Source organism: Staurois parvus, unplaced genomic scaffold, assembly GCF_062004578.1.
Source record: "Staurois parvus isolate SC_StPar_1 unplaced genomic scaffold, SC_StPar_1.0 ptg000452l, whole genome shotgun sequence".
In the NCBI taxonomy this organism is placed as follows: Eukaryota; Metazoa; Chordata; class Amphibia; order Anura; family Ranidae; genus Staurois; species Staurois parvus.
The window spans coordinates 490269-516286 of NW_028318248.1; the positions used below are offsets into that span (position 1 = coordinate 490269).

Here is a 26018-nt window from a genome sequence, read left to right on the forward strand (position 1 = left end):
TCAGTCTTTTTTTGTTTATAGCTCAAAAAATAAAAACACAGAGGTGATCAAATACCACCAACATAAAGCTCCATTTGTGGGGAAAAAAATTACATAAATTTAATTTGGTTGCAGCATTGCATGACCGTGCAATTGTTAAAGTAATGCAGCGACATATCGCAAACAATGGCCTGGTCAGGAAGGGGGGTAAATCCTCTGGAGGGCAAAAGGTTAAAAAAATGAAAGTAGGAGTACAACCCAATGAAAATGTAAATATAGGTGAAAGTGTACTTTAACAAGGAAGCAGCAGGGAAAGTATGATGACAGTATTTAGAAAGTCCCCTCAACACCTTTCATTGGGGGCGATTGGACATCAGCTCTTCTGATCACGTGACAGTTTAACCCAACAAGATCCCACTACACTTTGATCCTGGAGAGCAGCTACCAATCAGCAGTCCGGAGGGCACTCTGGGTGACACATTGGAGCTTCCCTGATCACATGAGCCTACGCAGCGGTACTGGCACGCGCACTGGGCAGGGAAGGGAAGGGAAGGGCGGCCTACCATGTACCACAAATAGAGGGCGCGCATAGCATGAACTTTTCAGGAAGGGCAAGGGGCGCGCATAGCCTATAGAGGGCGGCGTGCCTAGAAACAGTAATAGTGAGGTTCGGGGGCGCGCATAGTAGGAAGTGCTGGGAGAGGGCCGGGGGCGCGCATAGTGCGAAGTGCTGGGAGAGGGCCGGGGGCGCGCTCTAGTGTTGTAGTTTCGGTTTCCTGGCGAAGTCTGATGCCGGAGGAGAAGAGGGCGATCCGGGGCGGGTGAGGGGCCCCTGAATGGCCGGTTACTGCTGAGCTCTACTCCTCCCACCTCCAGTCTGGATCGGACAGGAGCTCCAGTTCCGCAGTTTAGATCGGTGCAGTTTCAGGGCTCCTACCAAACCCCAGGGGGGCAGTCAGGAAAGCAGATCGGGGATTTTACCGATGCAGATTTGTTCATCGGATTGAAGATAGTGCACATTCGGGATATTGGACTGAAATCTTTGGGGGCCTCATATCTGCCAATCATATTGGAAAGATTGTGAGCATCGGGCGATCGTAGGCAGCGAGCATCGGGCGATCGTAGGCAGCGAGCATCGGGCGATCGTAGGCAGCGAGCATCGGGCGATCGTAGGCAGCGAGCATCGGGCGATCGTAGGCATCGGGCGATCGTAGGCAGCGAGCATCGGGCGATCGTAGGCAGCGAGGATCGAGCGATCGTAGGCAGCGAGGATCGGTTGATCGCAGATAACGAGGATCGGGTGATCGCAGATAGCAAGGATCGGACAGTCGTATATTGGTGGATCGTAGGATATAAGGATTGGATAACCGTAGGCTGTAAGGATCGGACAATCGTACATCGGAGGATTGTAGCATATAAGGATTGGATAACCGTAGATCATAGGCTGTAAGGATCAGACAGTCGTATATTGGTGGATCGTAGATTGTAAGGATTAGAAGTGCAGATTAAATAAATGAAATGCAGATTGGGCTCAGATTGAGGGGGGATTCGGGGGTCACCAATCTGCCTGGTAGACCGGAGTGACATAACCTCTAATAATTGTAGATTAGCTGTATAGAACTCATTTCAAATTAAAGATTTACTTGGTGGATTCTTTAGACACCTGATCCTCGGGGGCTGGATATTGAGTCACAATCGTCCAGACAGATTGGCTCCTACAGATCAAAAGACTCCCAATAGAGACCTACCAATTAGATTGGGGGAATTTCATTTCTGGACCCACTGAGTTGGATATTTGTTTGTGAGGCTGGTGTAATTTGAGTAGAAAGGGCAGATAATTGTGGGAGGTCCATACCTGGCAGGTAAACATTATTTCAGGAGCAGACGCCCCACCCTCTGAACATGTCTGCCCCCACCCACCTCTCTCTGCGGCTTTGCAAGGTGCTTTGCTCCAATTGGGGCAGTATGGAGCAGGGGCAGCTAGCCCGGTCCCTGCAGCTGAGCCCAGAGAAATTGTCCCATCTGATGGATTCGGAGGAAGGTCGGAGTTTGGTGACCAGAAATCAAGATGGTGATCAGTTGGTGATCTACACCAGTCAGCTTCGCATGTGTGCTGACCGGAACCAGGAGTGTTCAGGCAACTGCGAGAAACTTCATCTGTGCCGCTATTTCATCCTGGGGGGCTGCAGCAGGTAACGGGGACATTTGGGGGGGGGGGGTAGTCTATGACACTTCCTGAGTGCTGTCACTTCCTGGAATTTATATTTAAGTTGTTGGCCGATTCAATCAGGTTTGCAATAAGGAAGCTGCCATTGTGGAATTTTTAAAAGCATAAACGTAAGGGCCTTTTTGCTCATATTTACCTTCCTCCCCCGCCCCTTCCCCCCCTTCACAATGCCTAGCACACACAATGAGAGAATCAAATGAAAAATACCGCTTTCAAAGTGATAGTCCAATGATCCGATCATTAGAACACAGCTTTCAAGAGCCGATCACAACACTTTATGCAAAATTATGCGAAGGGAGAAGCATGAAAAATTTTCCCGTATGATAAGAGCGTGAACGATTTTCATTTGATCAATTCAATATCATCAGATTACTTCTAATTGGTTTTGAACATGAAGAAAGATGAAAATGTTTTTCATGCTGAAAAAAGTGCTCAACTGATGCTCTCTATTCTGTTTCACAGGCCGCACTGTAAGTTCGACCATCGCATCGATACAGATAAAGCTGTAAAGGTGTTGAAGAAGTACCATCTTAATGGCTTGACCATAACAGAATTGCGCTACCTGCTCCTACAGAATGACCCCACCTTGTTGCCTGATGTAAGAATCAATGTAGTATTAGTAAAGTGTGTCCAAGGGCTCTATCACACTTGTGTTGTCCTCTGAAGAGCAACCAGTGTTGAATCGAGAGATAGAGATTTTTTTTACCAACTGCAAATTTTAACATTTTTGTTATGTTTTGGCACTTCTCAACTGACTACAAAAAAATTGCAAGGGTTCCCATGGCTCTGAAATCTTGCAGCTTAAAACCTGGTGTATTCCGGCACCGGAAAGGCAGAGGTGTTACCAGGGGCAAACTGACAACTCATGGGTCCCCCGGGCAATAGGGGATCATGGGGCCCCTGTGTCCTTGGCCAAACTCAAAAAAGCCTATGAAAAAGGTACCAGGGGCATCTTATGGGGCCCCCTACTGACCCTGGGCCCTCGGGCAGTTCCCAAGTTTCCAAATGGTCAGTTTGCTCCTGGGTGTTACATACAGCCAGCAGCCTGTCAAGATCAAGGACAGGCTGAAATATGCTTTGGCTTTACGCACATCTGAGCAGTACTTGTGTGCCGGGCTATATGCGTACAGGGACATATGCTACAAATGCCGAAAGTCTGTATTCGGGACCAGGGGCGGACTGACCATTTGGAAACTCGGGCACTGCCCGAGGGACCGGGGTCAGTAGGGGGCCCCATGAGATGCCCCTGGTACCTTTTTCATAGGCTTTTTTGAGTTTGGGCAAGGACACAAGGGCCCCATGATCCCCTGTTGCCCGGGGGCCCCATGAGTTCTCAGTCCGCCCTTGTTCGGGACACATGTACCTGTACACCTATGGCCCTGTACTGCTTAGCTGTGCATATAGTTGAATCATAATTCAGCCTGTCATTGATTTTGACAGGCTGCTGACAACAAGCTGTACACACCACCTGTGCCTCCAGGGCATTGAAATGCACAGTATTTTTTATAACGTACTGGAAAATGCTTGCGTGTGCATGAGGCTTAACATGTAGAAGGCTTAAAAAGCTTAGGTTGTGTGTGTGGCCTTTTCATTGCTGAGCATGTCTGAAACCAGAAAACCATCTGTTCCCATGATGCAATGTTCTACTATATAAATGCTGTATCATTAGGTGATCTTCTCTGGAAAGAGGGATAGGTACTGACACCACAATTCTTAGTGTCAGGTCCCAGGCTGCCTTTTTGCTTCTCTGCCATGACAAAGAGGTGATAGTGATATCGGTTTGCATTTCATGATTCTAGCAGCGCTGTGTTCCAAAATAATATCCAGCTTTTTCATTAGAGCAGAGTTCATGGAAGCAGTAGTTAAACTTTCTCTGTGGGGGAGTAGCTGGGAGTTATCGCCTGTCCTTGAGTGCGAGGCAGTGAATTCTCTGTACCTCCCGCTGTTCAATATGGAATGTAAAGACTGATAACTAATAAGTGTGGATACAGACAAACCCATGTCATTTAAAGCGGAGTCCCAGCCATTTTTGCGTTTATTAAAAGTCAGCAGCTACAAAAACTGTAGCTGCTGACTTTTAATAAACAGACACTTACCTGTCCCAGGATGCAGCAATGTGCTCACCCGAGCCGTCCCTTTGCTCGGTTGTCTGTCACCGGCGCTGGCACCTCAACTCTGGGCACCCGGCTGTGATGGCTTGTGGCTTCACAGCCAGGTGCCCACTGCACATGCACAGCTCTTTGGTCCCGCAGTCTTCTGGGACCTGTCACTTGTCCCAGAGGATTGCAAGAAAGGGATAGGAGAACTTCTGCTTCCGACCACCTAGTGGGAGGGGGTACCTCTCAAAATCACACAAAGGTTCTATTTAGGGAGGGAGCCTTAAAACGGAGCTTCACCTTTTAACTTTTTTGTCTGTTTTATGCAGTTATTCCTGAATCTGTGTTTTTATCACAAAGCTGGCCAATTCAACCTGTACACTATAGACTATAAACAAAAAGTATCTAGACACCTGACCGTCACACCTATATGAACTTTTGGACATCCTATTCCAAAACCATGGCCATTATTGTGGAATTGCCCCTCTGTGTGGCCATACCATTATCCTCTCTTCTGGAAAAGCTTTCCATAATATTGTGGAGGATGTTTGAGGGAATTGTTGTGCCCATTTGTAAGGTCCAGTATTCAAGTTGGATGAGAAAACCTGGCAGTGTTCCAATTCATCCCGCCAAAAAAACTGCAGAATAAAGTGATAATTTGGTGAGCGCTCACTGTGGTTTCTTTTGCAGGGGGCTATGTACAGAAAGCTGCTGCTGTTATGTCTTGTATAATACAATTTAGTTTAGATGTTTTTTGTTGGATTGGCTCAGTTATTTTCTTCTCCTGGCAGGTCTGTTTGCACTACAACCGTGGTGAGGGTCCTCATGGCTCCTGCACCTTCAAAACCAGCTGCAACAAGTTGCACGTCTGCCAACACTTCCTGCAAGGCGACTGCAAGTTTGGAAGTCAATGCAAGAGGTCACATGACCTCAGTGAGGAGGATACGTGCCGGAAGCTAATTAAATGGGGGCTGGCTGCCAGCCTTGTGCCTCAAATCCTGGAGTCGTACCTGAATGCCAATGCCATTAAAAACAATGTTACTCCAAAAGCAGAGCTTAAATCCCCTGCGGGCAAAGGTAAGTGCCTGTAGAATCATTTCTGTGTTTATGGATTCATATTAAACATATATCCTTCACCCACCCAGATCTGGCTGAAGTAGTTGTAACCAATGGGTTCAGGACACTGCAGTGGTCCTCCAGCCAGATGTCAACATCACTCTGTTCTATCAACCCTGGAGTGTTCCAATGTCCTTTCTGATCTTCTCAGGGTTTCTGACATATAGCAGAGTGACTATGCTCTGCTATAGGCTCTAGAAAAATCGATTTAGGCTTTAGGGCATATGGACGTTATTCCTATTCCATGAAAACTTGTCAGGTAGTGGAGGCTCAGCATGAATAGGATGACATTGGATGATTTGGTGACACTAGATGACAGAGCTCATTATAGAGCAGGGAATATGGTTCATTGGAGGACAGGGACTTTGTATGATATGGGGCATTGGAAGACAGATGTCATTGGCGGGTAGGGGACATTGCTGGACAAGGGACAGTCATGAACAGGATACACTGGAGAGCAGTGGTCAGTTATGGACGGAAACCTTGGAGAGAGTCTGTGGTAGACAGGTTGCACTGTTGAGCAAGGGCAGCAGGTGGTGGACAGGAGCAAGTAGGTGATAGGTAGGGGACAGTAGTGGTAATAGGGCATTGATACATATGTGAGTAATAGGGAGACAATGGTGGTAATGGGTCATTGTTGTGTAGACTATAAATAGGAGGCAGTAGCAGCAATGGGGCAGTGATGAGTATGTGATTAATAGGGAACAGTGGTGGTAATATGGCAGGAACTGGAAGGTAACTATTAAGGGACAGTTGTGGTAATGGGTAGGGAATTTAGGTGATTAATAGGGATCAGCGGTGGTGATAATTTGTTGATTAATATGGGACAATGGTGATATTAGGACAGTGATAGGTTTTCAAATTAATAGGAGGTAATGGGGCAGTGATGAGTAGGTGATTTATTGGGAACAGTGGTGGTGACGGGTAGGTTATTAGGGTACGGTGGTGGTGATGGGTAGGTAATTAATTGAGTATGTTAATGATTATTGGCAGTGGTGAGAAGAGGGCAGTGATGAATAGTTCTAGAAAAGAGGCAATTTTGGGTCTGTGAAAATAATTATTTCAAAAAATGTTTGAATTTGGCTGCACTAATGACATTGATTCTCAGACAGGCCAGCAATCCAAAGATCTGCCAGTTCTCAGCCCGTGGAGGAGATTTGTCTCTACTTCATCTTAAACAACTGCAGCTTTAAAGGTGAGACTAAGCCAAATGAACACTGCCCCTATCAAGTATAGTAAACCTACTTAGCAGTCAGTGTTGATGAAGGAATCCCTCCTGCAATGTTATTATATTCTGCTGACAGGGGGCATTTCCTGCTGGCAGAACACAATGATTACTGCTATCCGCTATAGCCACTGACAATGATTGCATGTAGAGAATCCGACAGCCTGGTTGTACTGGAGTCGATCCAATCGGCCTGCTCATAGATGGGATGAATCTTGGCCGGTCCCTGCTTAACCAGCTAAGATTCAATCCATTTATATTCAGATTTAGGGTAATCACACCAAGCACAATCCATGCAGTCTATTCTCCCCAATCATAGGTTGCTTGCAAGGATCAGATTGGGGTTAGGCTGTGAAGGGGCTAACTACAATGCACCAAGAGTTCCTGAAAGATTTATCTTATAAATCGTTCTATTCAAAATATCCAAAAATGCATTTACAAAAAAAAAACAAAAACATTGTGGGGGGTTCAGTAGCAATTCTGTGGGCCAATCATTTTGTCTCTATGTGATTTAATTGTTCTCAAACTAAATGGGCGAATCGGGCAAACCTTCTTTTTACATCTGTAGGCACGTACTGCCTTATGGTGGCCCTGCACTTTACAATCTACTTATACAGAGATTGTATAATATTTTAAATGTATCAAAACTATGGAATATGAGGACAAACCTAAACAATCCATTCAAATAATAGCAAAGCAGGCAAAGTTAACGGTAGATATAAAAGATTGTACAATCAGATTAAATAGTGTATGGTCAGCCTTAGTCAGGGTAGTAACAACAGTCACTGCATCTCTACTAAGAAGGAAGCAGAGTCTACATTTGTAATGAATAAATGTAGCTGCCCCCATGTACATGTTTAATTGCAAACTATATAGTGACACAATATTCTGAACATTGATACAAATGAATAAGTGCATATAAATCAAGTTATTGCATTTACACACCCACTTTTTTATATATAAGTATTCATTTACATTTCTTTTTAGTGGAATTGTTAATTTGTATTCTTACAGAACGATGCGTGAGGGACCACTATCACCTCCCATATAGGTGGCAGGTGTATATCGATAATACCTGGAAGGACGTTTCAAAAATGGAGGAGGTAGAGCGTATATACTGCGATCCTAACAGTGGGTATGTATCTGGCCCATGGGCACATGAAACTTCCCTTTCCTGGTGTACATGGTCCAGCTTAGTGTGGGAGTCCTTTAATGGAAATCCATCAAGAAGCAATATTGGAAAAGCATCAGCTAAAACTGCCTTCTCAGACTCACAGGCTTCATCATGGATATCATGGAGCTAAAAGGCTTCAGCTTCCCTGCCCTAAATGTGGCTAGGAAGTCATCATTTCAGGCATTGGGAGTCCATGTGGGATTTCTTCCACAGATACACTACTGTATATAACCAAAGTATGCGGGATGTCCTTTAAGTGATGTAATACAGGTGTGGACACCTGCACTTCATCATTTAGAAAGGGGTCACACATATTATGAAGGGTACTTTTACTACTACAGAATACAAAGACATTTTAGACAAATGTGCTCTACCAACTTTGCGGTAACAGTCTGGGGAAGGTCCTTTTCTGTTTTAGCATGACTGTGCCCAGTGGCATATCATCCATGTGTGCAGGGTGTGCGTTACACATGGACACAGAGAAAAGGGGAGCCCACTGTGCCTTGACACACGTTACACACATTGATTACATAAAATAAATCAACCTCCAACATTTCCCTGAGCCCTAAGAGGGTAAAGTACTGTCACTAGGCATCAAGAGTTTTGGAACTTTTTTTCCAGCTTACATACAGGCAGTGGCAGTCGGCCGCATTTGCTGATGCTGTGATTATAGTTCTGGCTGCTGCCGCCCACAGCTGCTGTCTGGGAGCCCTGCGGACTGACATCTTGCCTTGCTCCTCCTGGGGGCTGAGAGCGGGACATAGCAGCCACTGGCGTCATGCTGAGAAGGGATGCACTGGCGATGTGGCAGGTCATCCCGCTGTTCACTGACAGAAGTGATTGTGGTGTCACTCCTGTCAGAAGGAGCAGCGACAGATAGCTGCAGCTGGAGAGAGTATTAGGCTTTCTCCTCCCTCCAGCCTGCAGGTGGTAATAGAGAGCAGGTTCTGGAACTCAGTCCCTCAGTCTCAGCACAGCCAGGGCAGGCTGCAGGCATTCCCGCTTCGCAGACACCTCCCTCATCTCCTCAGACGTTCTTCCCCCCCCCAATCTCCCCTCTCTCCTTAGATCCTGAGACCGCCCCTCTCTTCTTCTCCCCCCCCCCCCCCCCCCCCCCCCCCAGACCTCTCCTCTTCTTCAGACCTCCCCTGTCTCCTCTTCAGGTCCCCTAGACCACCCACACCCCTTCTAAGACCTAATTTTCTCATCAGACTCCCCAGACCTACCCTCTCCTCCTCAGACCCTCCTTTCCTCTTTAGACTTTTCCCTTTTCCTCCTCAGTCCCCATAGACCTGCCCTCTCTACTCCTCAGACCCCCCCAGACCTCTTCTCTCTGCTTCTCAGACCCCCCCCCCTTCCTCTCCTGATCAGAACTCACAGACCTCCCACCTCTCCTCCCCAGATCACCCTCTCCTCAAACCTCCCCTCTCTACTCCTCAGACCCACAGACCTCACCTCTCTCCTCCTCAGACCCCCTTGACCTCTTTTTCTTTTCCTCAGACCCCCCCAAGTCTCCCCACGCCTCACTTGAATCTAATGGAGGGCAGTCTGCTCTTAGCTTCATTGGAGGGCATGTGACTCCTGATGCCTCATCAAAGAGAACCTATCATAATAACATTATATCACATAGGGGACTTTGGTTTTAGTGAAAAAATAAACAAAAGTGTCAAAAATCGTTACATGCAAGCACTTTGAAACCCCCCAAAAATATTTTGAGCCATCCCCTCCCCTTCCCAAAATACACAAATGTACAAAAGTAAACAGTCGTTGAGGCGCCTAGTTATGAAAACATTGATTCTACTACACATGCACAATTTAAACCATGCCCACTTTTTGCCGTGGCATACTGCACGTGCTGGTTTTTTTTTTCATCTGTCTAGGGCCCAACTTATAATCCTGCACACATGCCCACTGATAAAATGCTCCGGAGTGTGCCCCTGTGCACCAAGCCAGCTACAAAATTACATGATTTGGTTTGGAGGAACGCGAGTGACCTGCAGAGGGCATTGACCTGAACCCAACTAAATTCCTTTTTAAATGAATTGGAACACAGATTGTGAGGCAGATCTTCTCATCCAACCTCACAAATGCACACAGATGCATTTCAAAATCTTATGGAAAGCCTTCCCACAAGAGTGGAAGATGTTATAGCTTCAAAAAGGGACAACTCAATGGTAGTAAATTGCACCTTAAAAAAAAAATCCCCCGTAAGGTAATGCCATAATGTGCTAGTATGCGATGCATACTATCACATTATGAAGAACTTGCCTTAAAATGAAGCCCTCCAGCGGCGAGCCGTTACCGCTGCAGAGGCTTCCATCTTCACCCGGTTTTCATTCCGGGTTTGCAAGTTCTGGCCCGTGTGGCTGGCTAAGCCGCGATGTCACTCCTGCGCATGTTCCGGCTGTGAAAAAGAGTGAATATCTCCTAAACATTGCACATTTAGGAGATTTTCATTTTACCTACAGGTAAGCTTTATTATAAGGTATACAAAAAAGAGTTTTACTACCACTTTAATGGCCTTGGTTTTGGAATGGGATATCCAACAAACTGAAAGGTATTTATTGTTGGGTCATAGTACCAAATCTTCAGGTTATAGGCCCATAATCTGTGTGATATTTGGGGGTAATCAGTTCAATACAGTTAAAATGTGTTCCTCTTACTAGTGAAATGGATGGCTTCTTCTTAGGAACAGATGTAGAGTGCAGGCAACCAGATTTGGTGTGCAGTACCTCATTGCAACCTGTAGGGGAGTAGTGTGGTAGAAGGAGGAATTATTATAAAAACTGTCTTACAGAAATCCAACGAGGGACCTGAACTTCAACGCCATGATGTATAAATCCAATAAGATGAGACGACTCTCCACACCTTCGTCTGCCTCTAAACCTCCCCACTTTGTCCTAACCACTGATTGGCTGTGGTACTGGAAGGATGAATATGACAGGTGGATAGAATATGGCCGAGAGGTAAGGAGCTGGTGTTTAACCCCTTCCTGGCTCGAGCTACTTTGTGTTTACAGTGGCCACAGAGTGCTGGGATACAACAGAAGAGATCCATTTCTCTCCACCTGAATGATAGTAGGGGTGCTGAGTTCATTGTCAGGCAATCACTGTCCTGCTACATTGATCAGAAAGTCCAAGATTTAGGTTATGCAAGAAAAACTAACAGGAACTTTGACCAGCATGTTCTCCAATTAGGATAAAGCTGAACTCCAAGCAGAAAGCTAAATACACAGATGACTTGAATATATAGGAACTCTTCCACACAGCACCTCCCTTTCTGGCAGGACAGGAGACCTGATTTCTCTCAGCTGTAGTTCAGTAACACTTACAGGTCTTGTCGCTCCCCCAGGCTTTGACTGGACAGTGAAAGAGAAGCAGCAGATTGATGAGCTCATCTCGCAGACTCTGCTCACTCTTCCTATCCCTTTATTCCTTGTCACATGACATCTGCAGCACAACTGATAAGCTTCTTGTGCAGCTTCTCCCTCCATCTCCCAGAAATGTGTTGTATAGGGACTGCAGAGGCCAAGTCAAAATTATTTAACAAAGCTTTATAGTAGCCTTTAAATCTGCTTTTAAACTATAGCTGGAGCTCTGAAGCCAGACTTTTTTTTTTTTCTATCCCAGAGACCAAACAGAGAGGGTGAATTAAGACAACCGTGATAAACAAGGTCAAGGAATAATATATTCTGATCTGTTTTGTAGAACCATGCTCACAACTCCGCTACTATAACCAGCAGCGACATTGAGACAGTCTTCTTGTCGGATGAGAATGCCAGTGTCCAGTTCAATGCCGGAAAACACAGCTATGTGCTTAGTTTCAAAGGTACGCTCCTGTTAGTATCACAGCTGAGATTAACTGGTACACAGGGATGAGTGTATGGAGCTGAATGCAGAGCTCGTGTGTCTGTGTACCCATTCCTGCATACCCGGCAGACTTGGCTGCGCAGGTGAGACCAGTGTTTAGCCATTGAATTTGTATAGGCTGCCTGCACGCAGCTCATTGCTAGTACAAAAATTAAGCAAATGGCTTTGCATGCTGCATGCGGCTCAGTGCCCATGTGAATGAACCCTTGTAGTGGAATTCGCACTACACAGTTGTACAGGCTCATCTACACACTGTGAGCCTCTCACAAAGTGCTTGAAAGTCAGATAGAGCCCACCTTTTTTCCTTTTCTAAAGGACATCCAGCATCATCTAACTCTTTCTTACCTAGCCTGACTGTTCCTGGCACACCCTCATTCATTGGACCTCAGTAACGGAAGCTCATCATCACATGTGGTAGTTACCTACGGTGGTCTACATTCAAATGCGGTGTACCTAGAAATGCCCACTCCTCCAAAATGACATTCATCCATTAAGGCATTTCTATGTTTGCATAACTCCTCCCTTCTTGAATAAGAGCTAAAGGGTCTGGGGAGGAGTACTGAGACAGGGTGCAGTGTTGTTTTCTAGAAGCAATGTACAGCAGCCTGCCAGCCCCTCCTGCAGGCCATGATCTGACTGGGTCTAAAATAAGGTAATGAAAATTGAAAGATTTTATTTCAATATTACTATGGAGGGAAAGGAGGGAACCGAGAAACCAAAATATAAACAGATTAAACTTCAACTTTTAAAGTGTTTGTAAACCTCAGACATAAAATATCAACAAAGCCAATCCCTCTATAATGTGTACTTGTCTCAATCCAGAGCACTAGGTGTCATTTCTATCTGCTGTCCTGTTCCTCTATCAGCATGAATTACTTCTGACAAGTTTTCCTGACGCCAAAAGAAAAAAGTTGATGGGGAGGGACGTCCAACAGAGCAACAGTCCTCAGCTGTGTACCTGTGAGCTGTGTGAAGGGGGTGTGTCAATTTCCTCCAATCAGCTCTCAGAGCTCTCCTCACTGAGCTCTGCAGAGTGTAACTCTCATCTCCCTTTTTTACTGACAGCTCAGGCAAGCTTTATAAATTCAGCACTTTGAACAGATGTAGAGAATAGAAGACTGCACATAATTGGGTGCAACTTATGTAGGAGGATTTGTTTATCACCTGAGGCCAGTCACTTCATTGGATCTATGTAAGGGTTTACAGCCCGTAAAGTTCTTATGTTGGGTAGCATGGCCTAATATGGCTATAGGGGATCAGTGAACCTGTGCTATGTCTATTCAGAGAACGGTGACAGCCTCTCCTGATAGGGCACTACCCCTCCATTGATGCCTTATCCATGCTTCCTTGCGTCTCCTGTTTCTTAAGTTGTGAGTCGGTCAGGCCTGGCCAGTGTGATGGTGCTGAACAAGCAGAATCCACATGGTCTGTCCTGAAAGAGTGGGGATTCCAAATCACTGAACACCTGGAGCAGCTGTGGTGGTGCTCACAGCTCAGCAACCCCAGAGCTAAATACAGTGGGAACTGGGGGGGAAAGGTGCTCGGTGTTCACCTTTTTAATTTGTTTTCCTCTAAACCTTAAATATACATCATTGTGGACCTTTGCATTGAGCCAGATATCACCCAGAAATCCTTAGTGACTTTTGCATAGTGATTTATGGTGGAGCAGTATTATATTCACATGGAACACCTGTTGCATTTTTCATTCATTCCTTCTTTATTACTGTCTTCCCCCAGAGATGATGCAGAGAAATGTTCGTTATAGCACGGAGCGAGCCGTGTGCCGGAGGCCCAAGTTTGTGTCTGAAGAAGATGTGCCAAAACTGAAGAAGAGGTAAGAGAGAATCTTCCAGAAGCAAAGCAGTTTATTGTTACAAAGAAGGAGGAATTTAGTTTTGGCCCCTAATGCTCCAGGAATGCTGTGGAAGAACTCTTGACACAACACACCCGGAATATTGAAATGACCATCGTCCGCTTTCGGCTTCATTCGCATGGCCAGTTCAGCCTTGGAACGGCAAGCTTCTTGCAGAAAATATGTAGACGGGAGCCCAGTTGTGTGTGGACAGCTGTGGCTGGTAAGCCTGTATAAAGCAATGATAGCCTGGCAGTAGCCACAGCTGTCCACTGGTGTTTGCATGCAATCCTACACAATTTGTGTGAATGAGACCTTAACATGGTTTTGAAACAAAAAAGTAATATATTGCTGCTTACCAATCCTTCGATGTGGTTTTCTTTTGTTTTATTTCAACTGGTGACCCAGTCAGTAACACGTTTTCTCTTAGGGTGTCTGCATTCTGGAAGTCTGGATGAAGTAGTAAAGCTGACACCTTTTGGGCAGCAGCATTGTCAGTCTGGGGAGAGGGTAATGTCAAACTAGCAGATTTAGATGGACTTGACTAACAAATTGAAGCTGAACTACAGCTAACACTTTATAAGGAGTTACAGAAAAACTTTTTTCTGCTTTTTAACGTATAGGTTTTTTTTTTTTTTGTGTTTTTTTTTTTCCATAAATTAATAAAACTTAACCAATGTAAGCACCCCTGTCAGTGGTAAATGGGTTGTCTCTAACCTCTAATTGCTACTTTGTCAGGACAACTTGGTCTGTTAAAATAAGTTGAAAAAAATAGACCTGCTGTTCCGATAGGTGAATATAAAGGAAAAAAAGTCTATTAAAGAAAACAATTGCAGCCATAACAACTAAGAATTGGTAAGCCGCAGTTTAATACGCATTTGTTTTTGGGTTAAATACCACTTTAAAGTAATACTGTGGTTTGCTCATTAGGGTCAAAGCTACAGGTTCTCTTTATTAGTCTTTCCACCAGCTTCACATACTTGCCTTTCATCGTGCGGATGAGTATGTGCTGCTTCCAGTAAAGCGGACCTTTTGCGTTGCCCTGCACAAGTAAACAATAGGTTCACTTCACTGTGATATTGGAAGGCGAGGGGGAGAATGATGTTTTTTTTTCTTTCTAGAAAGTCTGATCCATCCAGAACCGGCGACAAGTCGACTCCGGAACAGTGGGACCAGGGACAGATACCCCAGGTCGGGTACAAGGTGAGAGCAACAAAGCAATAGGGCTTATTTCATTAAAAGGGGTGCTATAGTTTTTGCACAGAGAAAACCTTTTCAATGATTACTGGAACTATCATTTGAAAGAAGGATATGTACGGTTTTCCTCCTATTTTATGCTTGTATTTTAGGGACTATGGTTTTGCGAAAGGCTGTGGTGTGCAAAGGTCTAAATATGTGGCCCTCACACCTATATGAGCTTGTTGGAAATTCCATTCCAAGACCGTGGTCATTAATTAGGAGTCCCTCTCCTCCCTTTTCCTTTTAACAGCCTCATTCTTCTGGGAAAGCTTTCCATAAGACTTTGGAGTGCATCTGTAGGCATTTGGGCCCCTTTGTGAAGTCCGGTACTGATGTTGGATGAGAAGACCTGCCTTACGCTGGCCATAGCTGGCTTGAAATTAAGTAGGGTTTGGCCAAGATTTGATCCATCTATGGGCAGGGTGGTTGTACTGAAATGAATCCATCGATCAACTTCAGTACAACCAGCCTATCAAATTTTTTGCATGCAATCACTGCTGGCAGTTTTAGTTGTGAGCGGTAATCATTTAGTTCTGCCTGCAGGGAAGGCTTTCCGCCAGCAGAACATAATAGTGCGGCAGGAGGGATTCTGACTGAGTGTGTTCATGGGGAGGGGGAGAGAATCAAGCAATGATCTTTTTTTCAACCCATGGTTCAAGGAAAGAAAATGTTATAATTTGTGGCTTGCTTTAAAATTTGCATTCCAGTTCACCCCAAAGGTGTTCAGTAAGGTTGAGGTCAGGGCTCTGTGCAGGACGCTTGAGTTCTCAACACCAAACTGGCCACACCATGTCTTTTATGGAGCTGGCTTTGTACACAGGAGCACAGTCCCCCATTTCCCCCCAAACTATTACCACAAGGTTGGAAGAACACAGAAAAAAAGATTCACTTCAACATCCCTCACAGTGCACATGCAAATGTAATGCACATCACCAGGACATGCCAAGGACATGCAGCGATGTATGAGTTGTGGTGTAATCCTGCTCTAAATTGTCTTTATACAGTGCCTTGAAAAAGTATTCATACCCCTTGAAATTTTCAACATTTTGTCATGTTAAAACCAAAAACGTAAATGCATTTTATTTGGTTTTTATGTGATAGACCAACACAAAGTGGCACATAAATGTGCAGTGGAAGGAAAATGATAAATGGTTTTCAACATTTTTTACAAATAAACATTTGAAAAGTGTGGCGTGCATTTGTATTCAGCCCCCCGGAGTTAATATTTTGTAGAACCACCTCTCTCTGCAATTACAGCTGCAAGTCTTTTTGGGTATGTCTCTACCAGCTTTGCACATCTACAGAGTGAAATGTTTGCTCATTCTTCTTTGCAAAATATCTCAAGCTCTGTCAGATTGGATGGAGAGCGTCTGTGAACAGCAATTTTCAAGTCTTGCCACAGATTTTCAGTTGGATTTAGGTCTGGACTTTGACTGGGTCATTCTAACACATGAATATGCTTTGATCTAAACCATTCCATTGTAGCTCTGGCTGTATGTTTCGGGTCGTTGTCCTGCTAGAAGGTGAACCTCCACTGCAGTCTCAAGTCTTTTGAAGACTCTAACAGGTTTTCTTCTAAGATTGCCCTGTATTTGTATTTAGTAATTAGGTGATGTCTGAAGGCAATTGGTTCCACTAGATTTTAGTTAGGGGTATCAAAGTAAAGGGGGCTGAGTACAAATGCACGCCACACTTTTCATATATTTATTTGTAAAAAATGTTGAAAATCATTTTCCTTCCACTCCACAATTATGTGCCACTTTGTGTTGCTCTATCATGTAAAATCCGAATAAAACACATTTACGTTTTTGGTTGTAACATGACAAAATGTGGAAAATCTCAAGGGGTCTGAATACTTTATCAAGGCACTGTATGTTGAAGTATTAACACTACATGAGAAACACATGACCACAGTCATTTGAAAGAGGCCCCATGTACTTTTGGCTATATTTTTTATCTGCTAAAGAGTTGTTGAGATAAGATCAATTATTCACATTGCCTATTCGTTTAAAAAAGGCTGAGGAGGCCGATAAAGCAGCATTCTGAAAAAGGAACACTAAAGTGCAGTCACTGTACAACACTATTAAACAGGAAGCAGAACCTGAATGTGTATGACTGACCCTATGCACCTATATATCTATAAGCAAATGTCAGCAAACACTGAAAAAGTTCTTTGCACACCCCATGGCCGTGGAGGAGATTCTGATCTGAATTGGTGATTTCTTTCCAGCTTGTTCAACTTCCTGTATCTTCAGAGGAGTATAAGATGATACAGAGCATGTTTCAGCGCACAGTTCCCGCCACCCACATACAGAGCATTGAGCGGATCCAGAATCTGGCACTGTGGGAGGTCTATCAATGGTGAGCTCCATTCATACGTGGCATTTGGTCGCTTCTTTTCACTTAAAACTCCAGGCAAACAGAAAAATATGCAAATGAAACACACATAGGAGAGCTGCTTTACCTGCCAAATAAATGTTATTTCTGCCTATCCAATCCTGAGATTTACCAAATCCTTGACATAGCACAGCCCTGCCCGGCAGGACATTGCACCTGATTTTTGTCTGCAGTTAAATGACACTTACAGGTCATGTCCCTCCCCCAGCCTGTGATTGGATAGTGAAAGGAGAAGCAGCAGACTGATTAGCTGATCTCTCTGTCACTCTGCTGTCCTGGTATCACCAAAGCACACCTAAGTGGAATCTTTTGCTGCTTCCACCTCCCTTAGTCTGAGCTCTGCTGTACAGGACATACAAGAGGCTGATACCAAGTCAAATTCAAGTACTTATACTGTTTTTTTTTGTTTAATTATATCGCTAAAAATGTATTAATGAACACAGAGCTGTATTTGTGTGCCTCTTTATATCTGCCTGGAGTTCAGTTTTAACATGGCAGTTTTTTTATCAACATAACTGAGCAGCTATTGGCCTGCTCTAGTTTTTTGTTTTTAAGCTCTTCACTCCTCATTCTAGGAAAGTGAAATATTCTCTTGGTACCCCTTAACCTTCCCACCCTCTGATACCTTTAACCATTTCAATACCGTGCAATTTTACACCTTCCTGCCCAGGCCATTTTTCCTGTTTCAGCGCTCTCACACTTTGAATGACAATTGCGCGGTCATACAACATTGTACCCAAACTAAAATTTTATAATTTTCTTCACACAACTAGTGCTTTCTTTTGGTGGTATTTAATCACCGCTGGGGTTTTTATTGTTTGCTAAATTAACAAAAAAAGACCAAATATTTTGAAAAAAAAAACACGTTTTTCTTTGTTTCTGTTATAAAAGTTTACAAATAAATAATTGTTCTTCATAAATTTAGGCCAAGATGTATTCTGCTACATGTCTTTGGTGAAAATAACCCAAATTAGGATGTATTTTTTAGTTTGTAGGAAAGTTATAGAGTTCACAAACTATGGTATAGATCTGAATATTGATCAATCCTGAAGTACTGACAGCCAATCTAATTTCTTGAGGTCCAAGAATGTCAGAACAGTACAGATATCCCACAAATGACCCCTTTTTGCAGCGTAGACAGTCTGATGTACTTCATAAGAGGCATGGCGAGTTTTTTGAAGTTGTATTTTTTTTGTCATAATTTTTCGGAAAATGAAAAAATTAAACTTATTTTCACAATTTTTTTTTTTTTTACATACTGTCACCAGTGCAGTACAGCATCATCATATAACTGGCATGGCGGTGAACAGGGACACTGACTGGTGACAGTATGAAAAAAAAAAAAAATATATATATATATATATATATTTTTCCCCTACCGTCTTTCAGGCCAGCACTCTGAGAGACCTCGGCTCCTCCCCATCTGAGGAAACACCTCCACCTACAATAAAAAAGCTCCACTCCCCTCTGACCTCAGTTCAGGTGTTTCCTCCGGTGGGGAGACACGAGGAGGCGCAGGAAGACGATAGGGGAGCCGAGGGCCGGATAGCCGGCTGTGAGGCCCGACGCAGCCGGGAGTGAAGGCCGGAGTGTCCGGCTGCATATCCTCCCAGGGCAGGCTGCCAGCAGTGAGAGTGCATCCCGGGGGACGGGACAGGGCACTTACCTGCTCTTCGCCCCCCGACCCCCTCCGGCGAGGGAGGGCGTCGGGGTGGCCGTGGTGAGGTCTGGGGAGGATCGGGGGGAGTTCCGCTCCTTCCCATGCTGGCAAACTGAGGGCTTTGCCGGGCCGGACGTCGGGAGACGGCGGTTTCCGGCGGAAGGGGCGGGGCTTCGCCCAGGGCCGCGACTTCCGCTTCCGGTCGCGGCCTTCACACCACGGCGGCGCGAAATTCAAAAATGGCGGTGCGGTGCACAGCGGTCTGGGGGACAGACCTGCACCAGGCGATCACCCTCCGGTACGGGATGTCGGAGGCATCGGGACCAGGAGATGCCAGCACCAGCCAGTCACAGGTAAGGTGCCTCAGTGGAGGCCTCCCCTACCTGTGGGCCCCTAGCAGTGGGAAGGTAGGGCAAGGGGTCTGCGGTTTTTCAGGCCCTTGTTTGCTCTGCCGGGAAGCAGGGGGGGGGGGTGTTTAGTGTCGGACTGATTGGGCTTCCCTCCTCCCCCCTTTTCTTTTGTGTCTTTCAGGGCAAGGCCCAAGCTAAACTTAGGCACCAGGAGCCCAAGCGGAGATGCCCTTCCTGTAAGGAAGTTTTAAAAGAATCTTGGCGAAAGGTTCTTTGTGGCCCATGTATACAGGGGTTGGTGAGGGAGGAGAAGCCGGAACAGGGGGACCTAGCCAGGTCAGTGAAGGAGTTGGCTACCACCTTCGACTCCTTCAAGTCCCTCATGGAGAGGTTTGCCCTCCCATTACCTACACTTCCCCCCCCCCCAGGTGGCTTCGGTGAGTCGTCGGGAACCCCTTGTGACCGGGGAGGAACCAGTGGGGGACTCCCAGTCTGAGGAGGAATCAGCGGGTAAGGGTCCCTCGGAGGAAGGGAGGGGCCCCTCCCGGTATAAGTTGACCCTAGAGGAGGTTGATGAGCTCCTGGGGGCTATATACGAAACCCTGGACATTAAGGAGGAGGTTAAGGCCTTATCTCTCCACGACCAAATGTATCAGGGATTGGAGGAGCACCAGCACAGAATGTTTCCTGTGCATGACATTTTGGTAGACACGATTAAGAAGGAGTGGCAAGACCCGGAAAGGAAACCGTTCTTCTCAAAAGCATTGAGAAGGAGGTTTCCGTTTTCGGAAGACCCGGAGGCGGTCTGGAACAAGAGCCCCAGGCTAGACGCGGCCTTTTCCCAAACGACCAGGAGAACTGACCTAGCGTTTGAGGACATGGGGGTCTTACCAGACTTATTGGACAGAAGGGCGGAGTCTCTCCTTAGGAAGGCCTGGGACTCGACCCTGTACAACCTGAAGCCGGCCATGGCTACGACAGTGGTAGCCAGGAACTTAGAGTATTGGCTTACGCAATTACAGGCCCATATTGTGGCAGACTCTCCCAAGGAAAAAATCTTGGCCTCTTTTGAGACCCTTTTGCAAGGAGTGGGGTATATTGCGGATGCTTCCGCAGAGTTGGTGAGATTGGGGGCCAGGTCTGCTGCCCTGACCAATTCAGCCAGAAGGGCGCTGTGGCTAAAGACATGGCAGGGGGACATCACTTCAAAAGTTAGGTTATGCGGCATCCCCCTCACAGGAGACTGTCTGTTCGGCCCGGGGTTGGAGGAATTATTGGACCGGACAGCTGATAGGAAAAAGTCCTTCCCCCTCAAGAGGAAAATGCAGGAGGGGGGGACACGGAAGGCCCGCCCGGCAAAGAGGCTGAGCCTGCGACCGCCTGGTCAGGGTAGGTCGGCTGGACAGAGAGGTAGGGGAAGAGGGGGAGCGATTTTTCGCCCTCCTGAGCAGCCCCAAAAACCAAGGTGACTTGGTTCCTCCTGTGGGGGGAAGATTGGCGGCATTTCTCCCACAGTGGGAAGCCGTGGTCACCAGCCCCTTCATTTTGGATGTCATCCGAAGGGGTTACCGGTTAGAATTTCTGAGACCGCCACCCGAGACTTTTCTGGTGACGACCCGTCCAAGGGATCCGATGAAGGACGCGGCTCTGGTGGGCGCTTTGGAGATTCTAGAGTCCCAGGGGGTCATCTCCAGGGTTCCAGTAGCGGAGCGAGGGAAGGGAGTTTATTCCCATGTGTTTGTGGTTCAAAAGCCGTCTGGGGCGTTCAGACTGATTTTGAACCTGAAACCCTTGAACAAGTCAGTGCGTTACCGGAGGTTCCGCATGGACTCCATTTTTACAATCAGGTCCCTAATCCCACCAGGTGCATTCATGGCATCCATAGACTTGAAGGACGCCTACCTACACGTGCCCGTGGCGGAAGCCTCTCAGAGGTTCCTCAGGTTGGCAGTGGGGGGGGGGAAGGAATTCGACACTGGCAGTTCAGGGCTCTTCCATTCGGCCTTTCCTCCTCGCCAAGAGTATTCACCAAGGTTCTGTCGGAGGCACTGATTTCTATCCGCTTAAGGGGGATTTCAGTGGTGGCCTATCTGGACGATTTGCTGCTCTTCGCGGATTCAGAGGCTCACTTACGGCAAGACCTGGTTATAGTGAGGAACCATCTGGAAAGCTTGGGGTGGATTTTGAATCTGGAGAAGTCCTGCCTGGTGCCTTCTCAGAAGGTGATTTACTTGGGCTACACTCTAGACTCGGTAGACCAAAAGACCAGCCTGACTTTGGAAAAAGTCACCAAGTTGGAGGCCGGAGTCAGATTACGGCAGGGGAGCAGGTCGATGTCCATAAGACAGGCCATGTCGGTACTTGGATTGCTGACAGCGTCCATTCCGGCGGTTCAGTGGGCAGGTCTGCATATGCGTCCCCTCCAGTTGTGGATCCTGAGGGTTTGGGACAAGAAGTGTCACTCCCTAGAACGCAGGGTCTTGGTGCCCCCCAGTGTGAAAAGGTCTCTATGGTGGTGGAGGAGATCGTCCAGCATAACTCAGGGGCTGTTGTGGTGCTTTCCGATTTCCGTGGAGGTCACTACGGATGCCAGCGCCAGGGGCTGGGGAGCCCACCTGGGAAATTTGGTGACTCAGGGGGAATGGTCCTTAGGGCAGAAGGGCAAATCCTCGAATTGGAAGGAATTGAGGGCAGTGTGGGAGGCTCTGCACTCCTTCCAGGCGGGGGTCACGGGCCAGCACGTGCGTGTCCTGACGGACAATGCCACGGCAGTGGCTTATATAAACAGGCAGGGAGGGACGCGGAGCAAGGCCCTCGGGGCCTTAGCGGCGACACTGTTGTCCTGGGCAGAGCTGAATTTGGCGTCCCTGTCTGCGATACACTTAAAGGGGGAGCTGAACCAGAAGGCAGACTTCCAGAGCAGGACTCGGCTCAGGGAGTCGGAATGGGCCTTGAACCCCGATGTCTTTCAGGAGATTGTGCGAAGGTGGGGATCCCCGGATGTGGACCTTATTGCCTCCGGAAGGAACAACAAGGTCCCAAATTTCTTCTCTCTATCCCGCTGGGACGGGTCCAGAGCGGTGGACGCATTAGGTCAGAGGTGGGACTACCGGCTTTGTTACGCCTTTCCCCCGGTTCCTTTGCTCCCCCTGGTCCTGAGGAAATTCAGGACAGAGGGGACCTCGTTAATCCTGATAGCTCCCTTCTGGCCGCGGCGGGCGTGGTTTGCGACCCTAAAGAGTTTGGCCTCTCGTCCACCCTGGGAGCTGCCACCAAGAGAGGATTTGTTAACACAGGGGCCGGTTCTTTGCCCCAGCGTAGGAAGATTGCGGTTAACGGCCTGGTTTCTGAGCAGCAGCTCCTCTTAGAGAAGGGGTTCTCGCCTAGGGTGGTGGCGACATTACTGGCCAGTAGGAAGGAGGAGACCCAGGCCATTTATGGTAGGGTCTGGGATTGCTTTACAGCCTGGTGTGACCGGACAGCAGTGGCAACCCATAGTTTGGTTTCTGTGTTGGAATTCCTGCAGGCGGGAGCGGACAAGGGATTGTCTGTCAGCACGCTCAAGGGCCAGGTCTCGGCCCTCAGTGTGTTCCTGGAGACGCCCCTGGCCAGGGAGGCGTTGGTGAGTAGGTTTTTCAAAGCTCTGGTGAGGCAGAGGCCTCCGAGGTCCAGACCATTTCCAGTGTGGGATTTGGCCAAGGTGCTCGGGGGGATGACTAGGGCTCCGTTCGAGCCCTTGGAGTCCTGTCCGATAGGTGAGTTCACCATTAAAACGGCTTTTCTGGTGGCGATTACCACGGCGAGGAGGGTGTGTGAGATGGAGGCCCTCTCGATCAGAACACCTTATCTCCGTATTTTTTCAGACAGGATCGTTTTCAGACCAGACCCGTCCTTCATTCCGAAGGTAGCTCGGAGTTTCCAGAGGGAACAGGACATTGTCCTTCCCTCGTTTTTTCCTGACCCGGTGGGGGTAGATCAGGAGAGGTATCATTGTTTAGATGTCAGAAGGTGCGTTCTCCAGTATCTAGAGAAATCTAGGGAGTTCAGAAGCACCGAATCCCTTTTTGTTTTTTTCAAGGGGGCTAGAAGAGGCAAGAAGGCGTCTAGAAGGACGCTGGCCAGCTGGCTGCGGCTGGCAATTACAGGAGCGTATTAGGCAGAAGGCCTGGAGGTCCCGGAGGGTATCAAGGCACATTCCACCCGAGCTGTGGCGGCTACCCAGGCAGAGTTAGCAGGGGTTTCCCCAGGGCAGATTTGCAGAGCGGCAACATGGTCCAGCTATGACACATTTGCCAAGCATTACAGACTGGACCTGGTCTCGGTGCAGGAGCAGGACTTTGGTCGTAAGGTCTTACAAGCAGTTAGCCCGCCCGAAGGGTGAGTACTCGCTTATCCTCTCAGAGTGCTGGCCTGAAAGACGGTAGGGGAAAAACCAAGTTACACTTACGGTAACGTCTTTTCCAGGAGTCTTTCAGGCCAGCACCGGTTTCCAACCCACTGTTGATATTGGTTATGTGAAGATGGCTTATTATGATTATGTTGTCTCGCATTGTGTCTCCCCAGATGACCGGAGGTTGCTTGGAGAACTGAGGTCAGAGGGGAGTGGAGCTTTTTTATTGTAGGTGGCGGTGTTTCCTCAGATGGGGAGGAGCCGAGGTCTCTCAGAGTGCTGGCCTGAAAGACTCCTGGAAAAGACGTTACCGTAAGTGTAACTTGGTTTTTTTTTTAAATTTTTTATTACATTTTTTTTATTTATTTTTTTCATATTTTACTATGACCAAAGTAGTACAATGTTACCATAGTAACATTGTACTACTTTGGGGAAGTGATCAGTATTTTTTTTTTTTTTTTTTACACAATTTGCTTATAGCAAAGAATTACTTTGCTATAAGCAAGCATTTACCTGAATGAAATCGATTCATTCAGGGTTTTTTTTTTTTTTGTGCTTAGCTGTGATTTGGTCACAGCTAATCACATGACATGTGCATGTGATTAGCTGTGACCATTCACAGCTAGGCACTAGTATACAATGGATGGCATGAATGAAGCCATCCATTGTATACAACTGTCATGTGATCTGCTGTGATTGGTCACAGCAGGTCACATGGTACCAGCAACGGGGGCCGGTACTCAGATCTGTCATCGGCCGTGTCCGAGGTACACGGCCGGTGACCTATTGCGCGGCCCTGCATTAGCGCAAACTGCATTAGCGCAAGCACTTTTGAAGCCGCCAAACGGCCATTGGCCAGGCGGCTAATGGTTAAAACACCCCAGTCATCTGTCGCATCCCTCCAGAAATAACCAGTATGAGATAGCGTGTGACCTTAGCACATGGGGAGGGTTATTAACCCTTTGTTTTTTGTTTTTTAAACCAGATTTTGATTAAATTTTAAAATATGTTTTTAACAAACGGCATAGAGACAGAAAATACAGCTACACAGGTAATGGTGATAGTACATGGGGTAAAGTACAATACAGTCTCAAACGGTCAATTCAGTGAAATCTGGTATAAGTCATTACATACAAACCTCACATAAGTCAGTTCATGTATTTGAGGAAACCAGAGTGTAACACTGTTACATTGGAGGCTCAAACAGATCTTTAATAGACACTCCTAGTCACATATTAATGGCCTATTCTGTCCCCAACCTCATGCAAGCAATTCCAAAGGACCAATCACTACCAATTCAGGAAATTCTCTTTTAAGTAGTGACTCTGTATACATTTTGTTGCAGGCAGAAGGATCTGATGAAGAAGCGCAATGGCGATCGGGAAGTGGATGAGCGCAAAGTGTTTCATGGCACCAGCGCCAGTCTGGTTGATGCCATCTGTCAACAGAACTTCGACTGGCGAATCTGCGGGGCACATGGCACAGCATATGGGAAAGGTGAGGATATATTTGGGTTCTCAAATCTGCTTCAGCCTAGGAAGCCACAGCATGTGTAAATGTGTGCAATACATTCCTGCTGTCATAGTGAATGGATATTTTTGTGGATTTATCTTACAAAAGGAATACGAGTTTGCTCATTGCTAGCTTGGTCTGGATCATCCTGATCCTTGCTTCACAACTTGGTAACTATCTGGGGTCAAGCATGTGACTACCAGGATGTCAGGACCCTGCTGTAATTGTTATTACATCACTAAATATATTTTTAAAAAGAATCCATACAAAAGAAAAGCACCTTCAAATGAGACCTAGATGAGGTTAAAAACTGGAACGTTTTGTAACAGAATTATACAGAAGTGTCATCTGTTACATTTCATAAAAACAGTGCAAAATGTGGTACAATGTAACAATACATTTAAAATCTGCTAATGATTCTCTGCTGAGCCAGCATCCTAAGGGTAGATTTCGAGCTGATTCACAGGTGTGGTGCGGATTGAAGTGCAGGTTTCACAGCTAATTGATACAGTTGTTGTTCAGTGGTGTATGTCAGGTTTACATCGGGTTCAGGACAGGATTAGCTCAGGATCTTATCTTCTTCACACACATGTGGTTTACAAATGGTTCCCATAGAAGTCTATAGCCTGTAATCTGCACCTGAACCGGACTGCACTGCTCAGAAATCAGACATGACTTTTTTTTTTTTTTTTTTTTAACCGCACTGAATCTGCATCGGAAATATATCAAGAGGCACCATAGGAAGCAATGTTAATTAACATATCATGCGGATTGGATGTGGTTCAAACCGCGCGCAGTCTGCATATACAGTTGTGTCCAAAATTATTCAACCCCCACTGAAATTGAGTGTTTTGGCCAGTTTGACATTGCTTTTGATCATTCAGTCATCTTGCTTACATTTACATTAAAGAGGCACTTGTAGGTCAGACAAA

At 46.4% G+C, this 26018-nt stretch overlaps 1 protein-coding gene across 3 annotated transcripts in view; it reads left to right on the forward strand.

Annotated features, from left to right (window-relative positions):
* Positions 1-508: 508 nt before the first annotated feature.
* Positions 509-26018, forward strand: part of LOC149453086 (protein mono-ADP-ribosyltransferase PARP12-like) — a 75698-nt gene continuing 50188 nt past the window's right edge. For 2 of the 3 annotated variants that reach the window (XM_089688718.1, XM_089688719.1), the window contains exons 1-11: positions 509-2171; positions 2669-2804; positions 5094-5379; positions 6527-6613; positions 7658-7778; positions 10615-10783; positions 11525-11645; positions 13424-13520; positions 14660-14741; positions 17008-17138; positions 24920-25071. In XM_089688718.1, coding sequence (XP_089544844.1) covers positions 1882-2171; positions 2669-2804; positions 5094-5379; positions 6527-6613; positions 7658-7778; positions 10615-10783; positions 11525-11645; positions 13424-13520; positions 14660-14741; positions 17008-17138; positions 24920-25071 — 1672 coding nt within the window. In that variant the 5' untranslated portion in view covers positions 509-1881. The remainder of the gene's footprint in view (positions 2172-2668; positions 2805-5093; positions 5380-6526; positions 6614-7657; positions 7779-10614; positions 10784-11524; positions 11646-13423; positions 13521-14659; positions 14742-17007; positions 17139-24919; positions 25072-26018) is intronic. The other variant, XM_089688717.1, reaches the window with a different exon arrangement.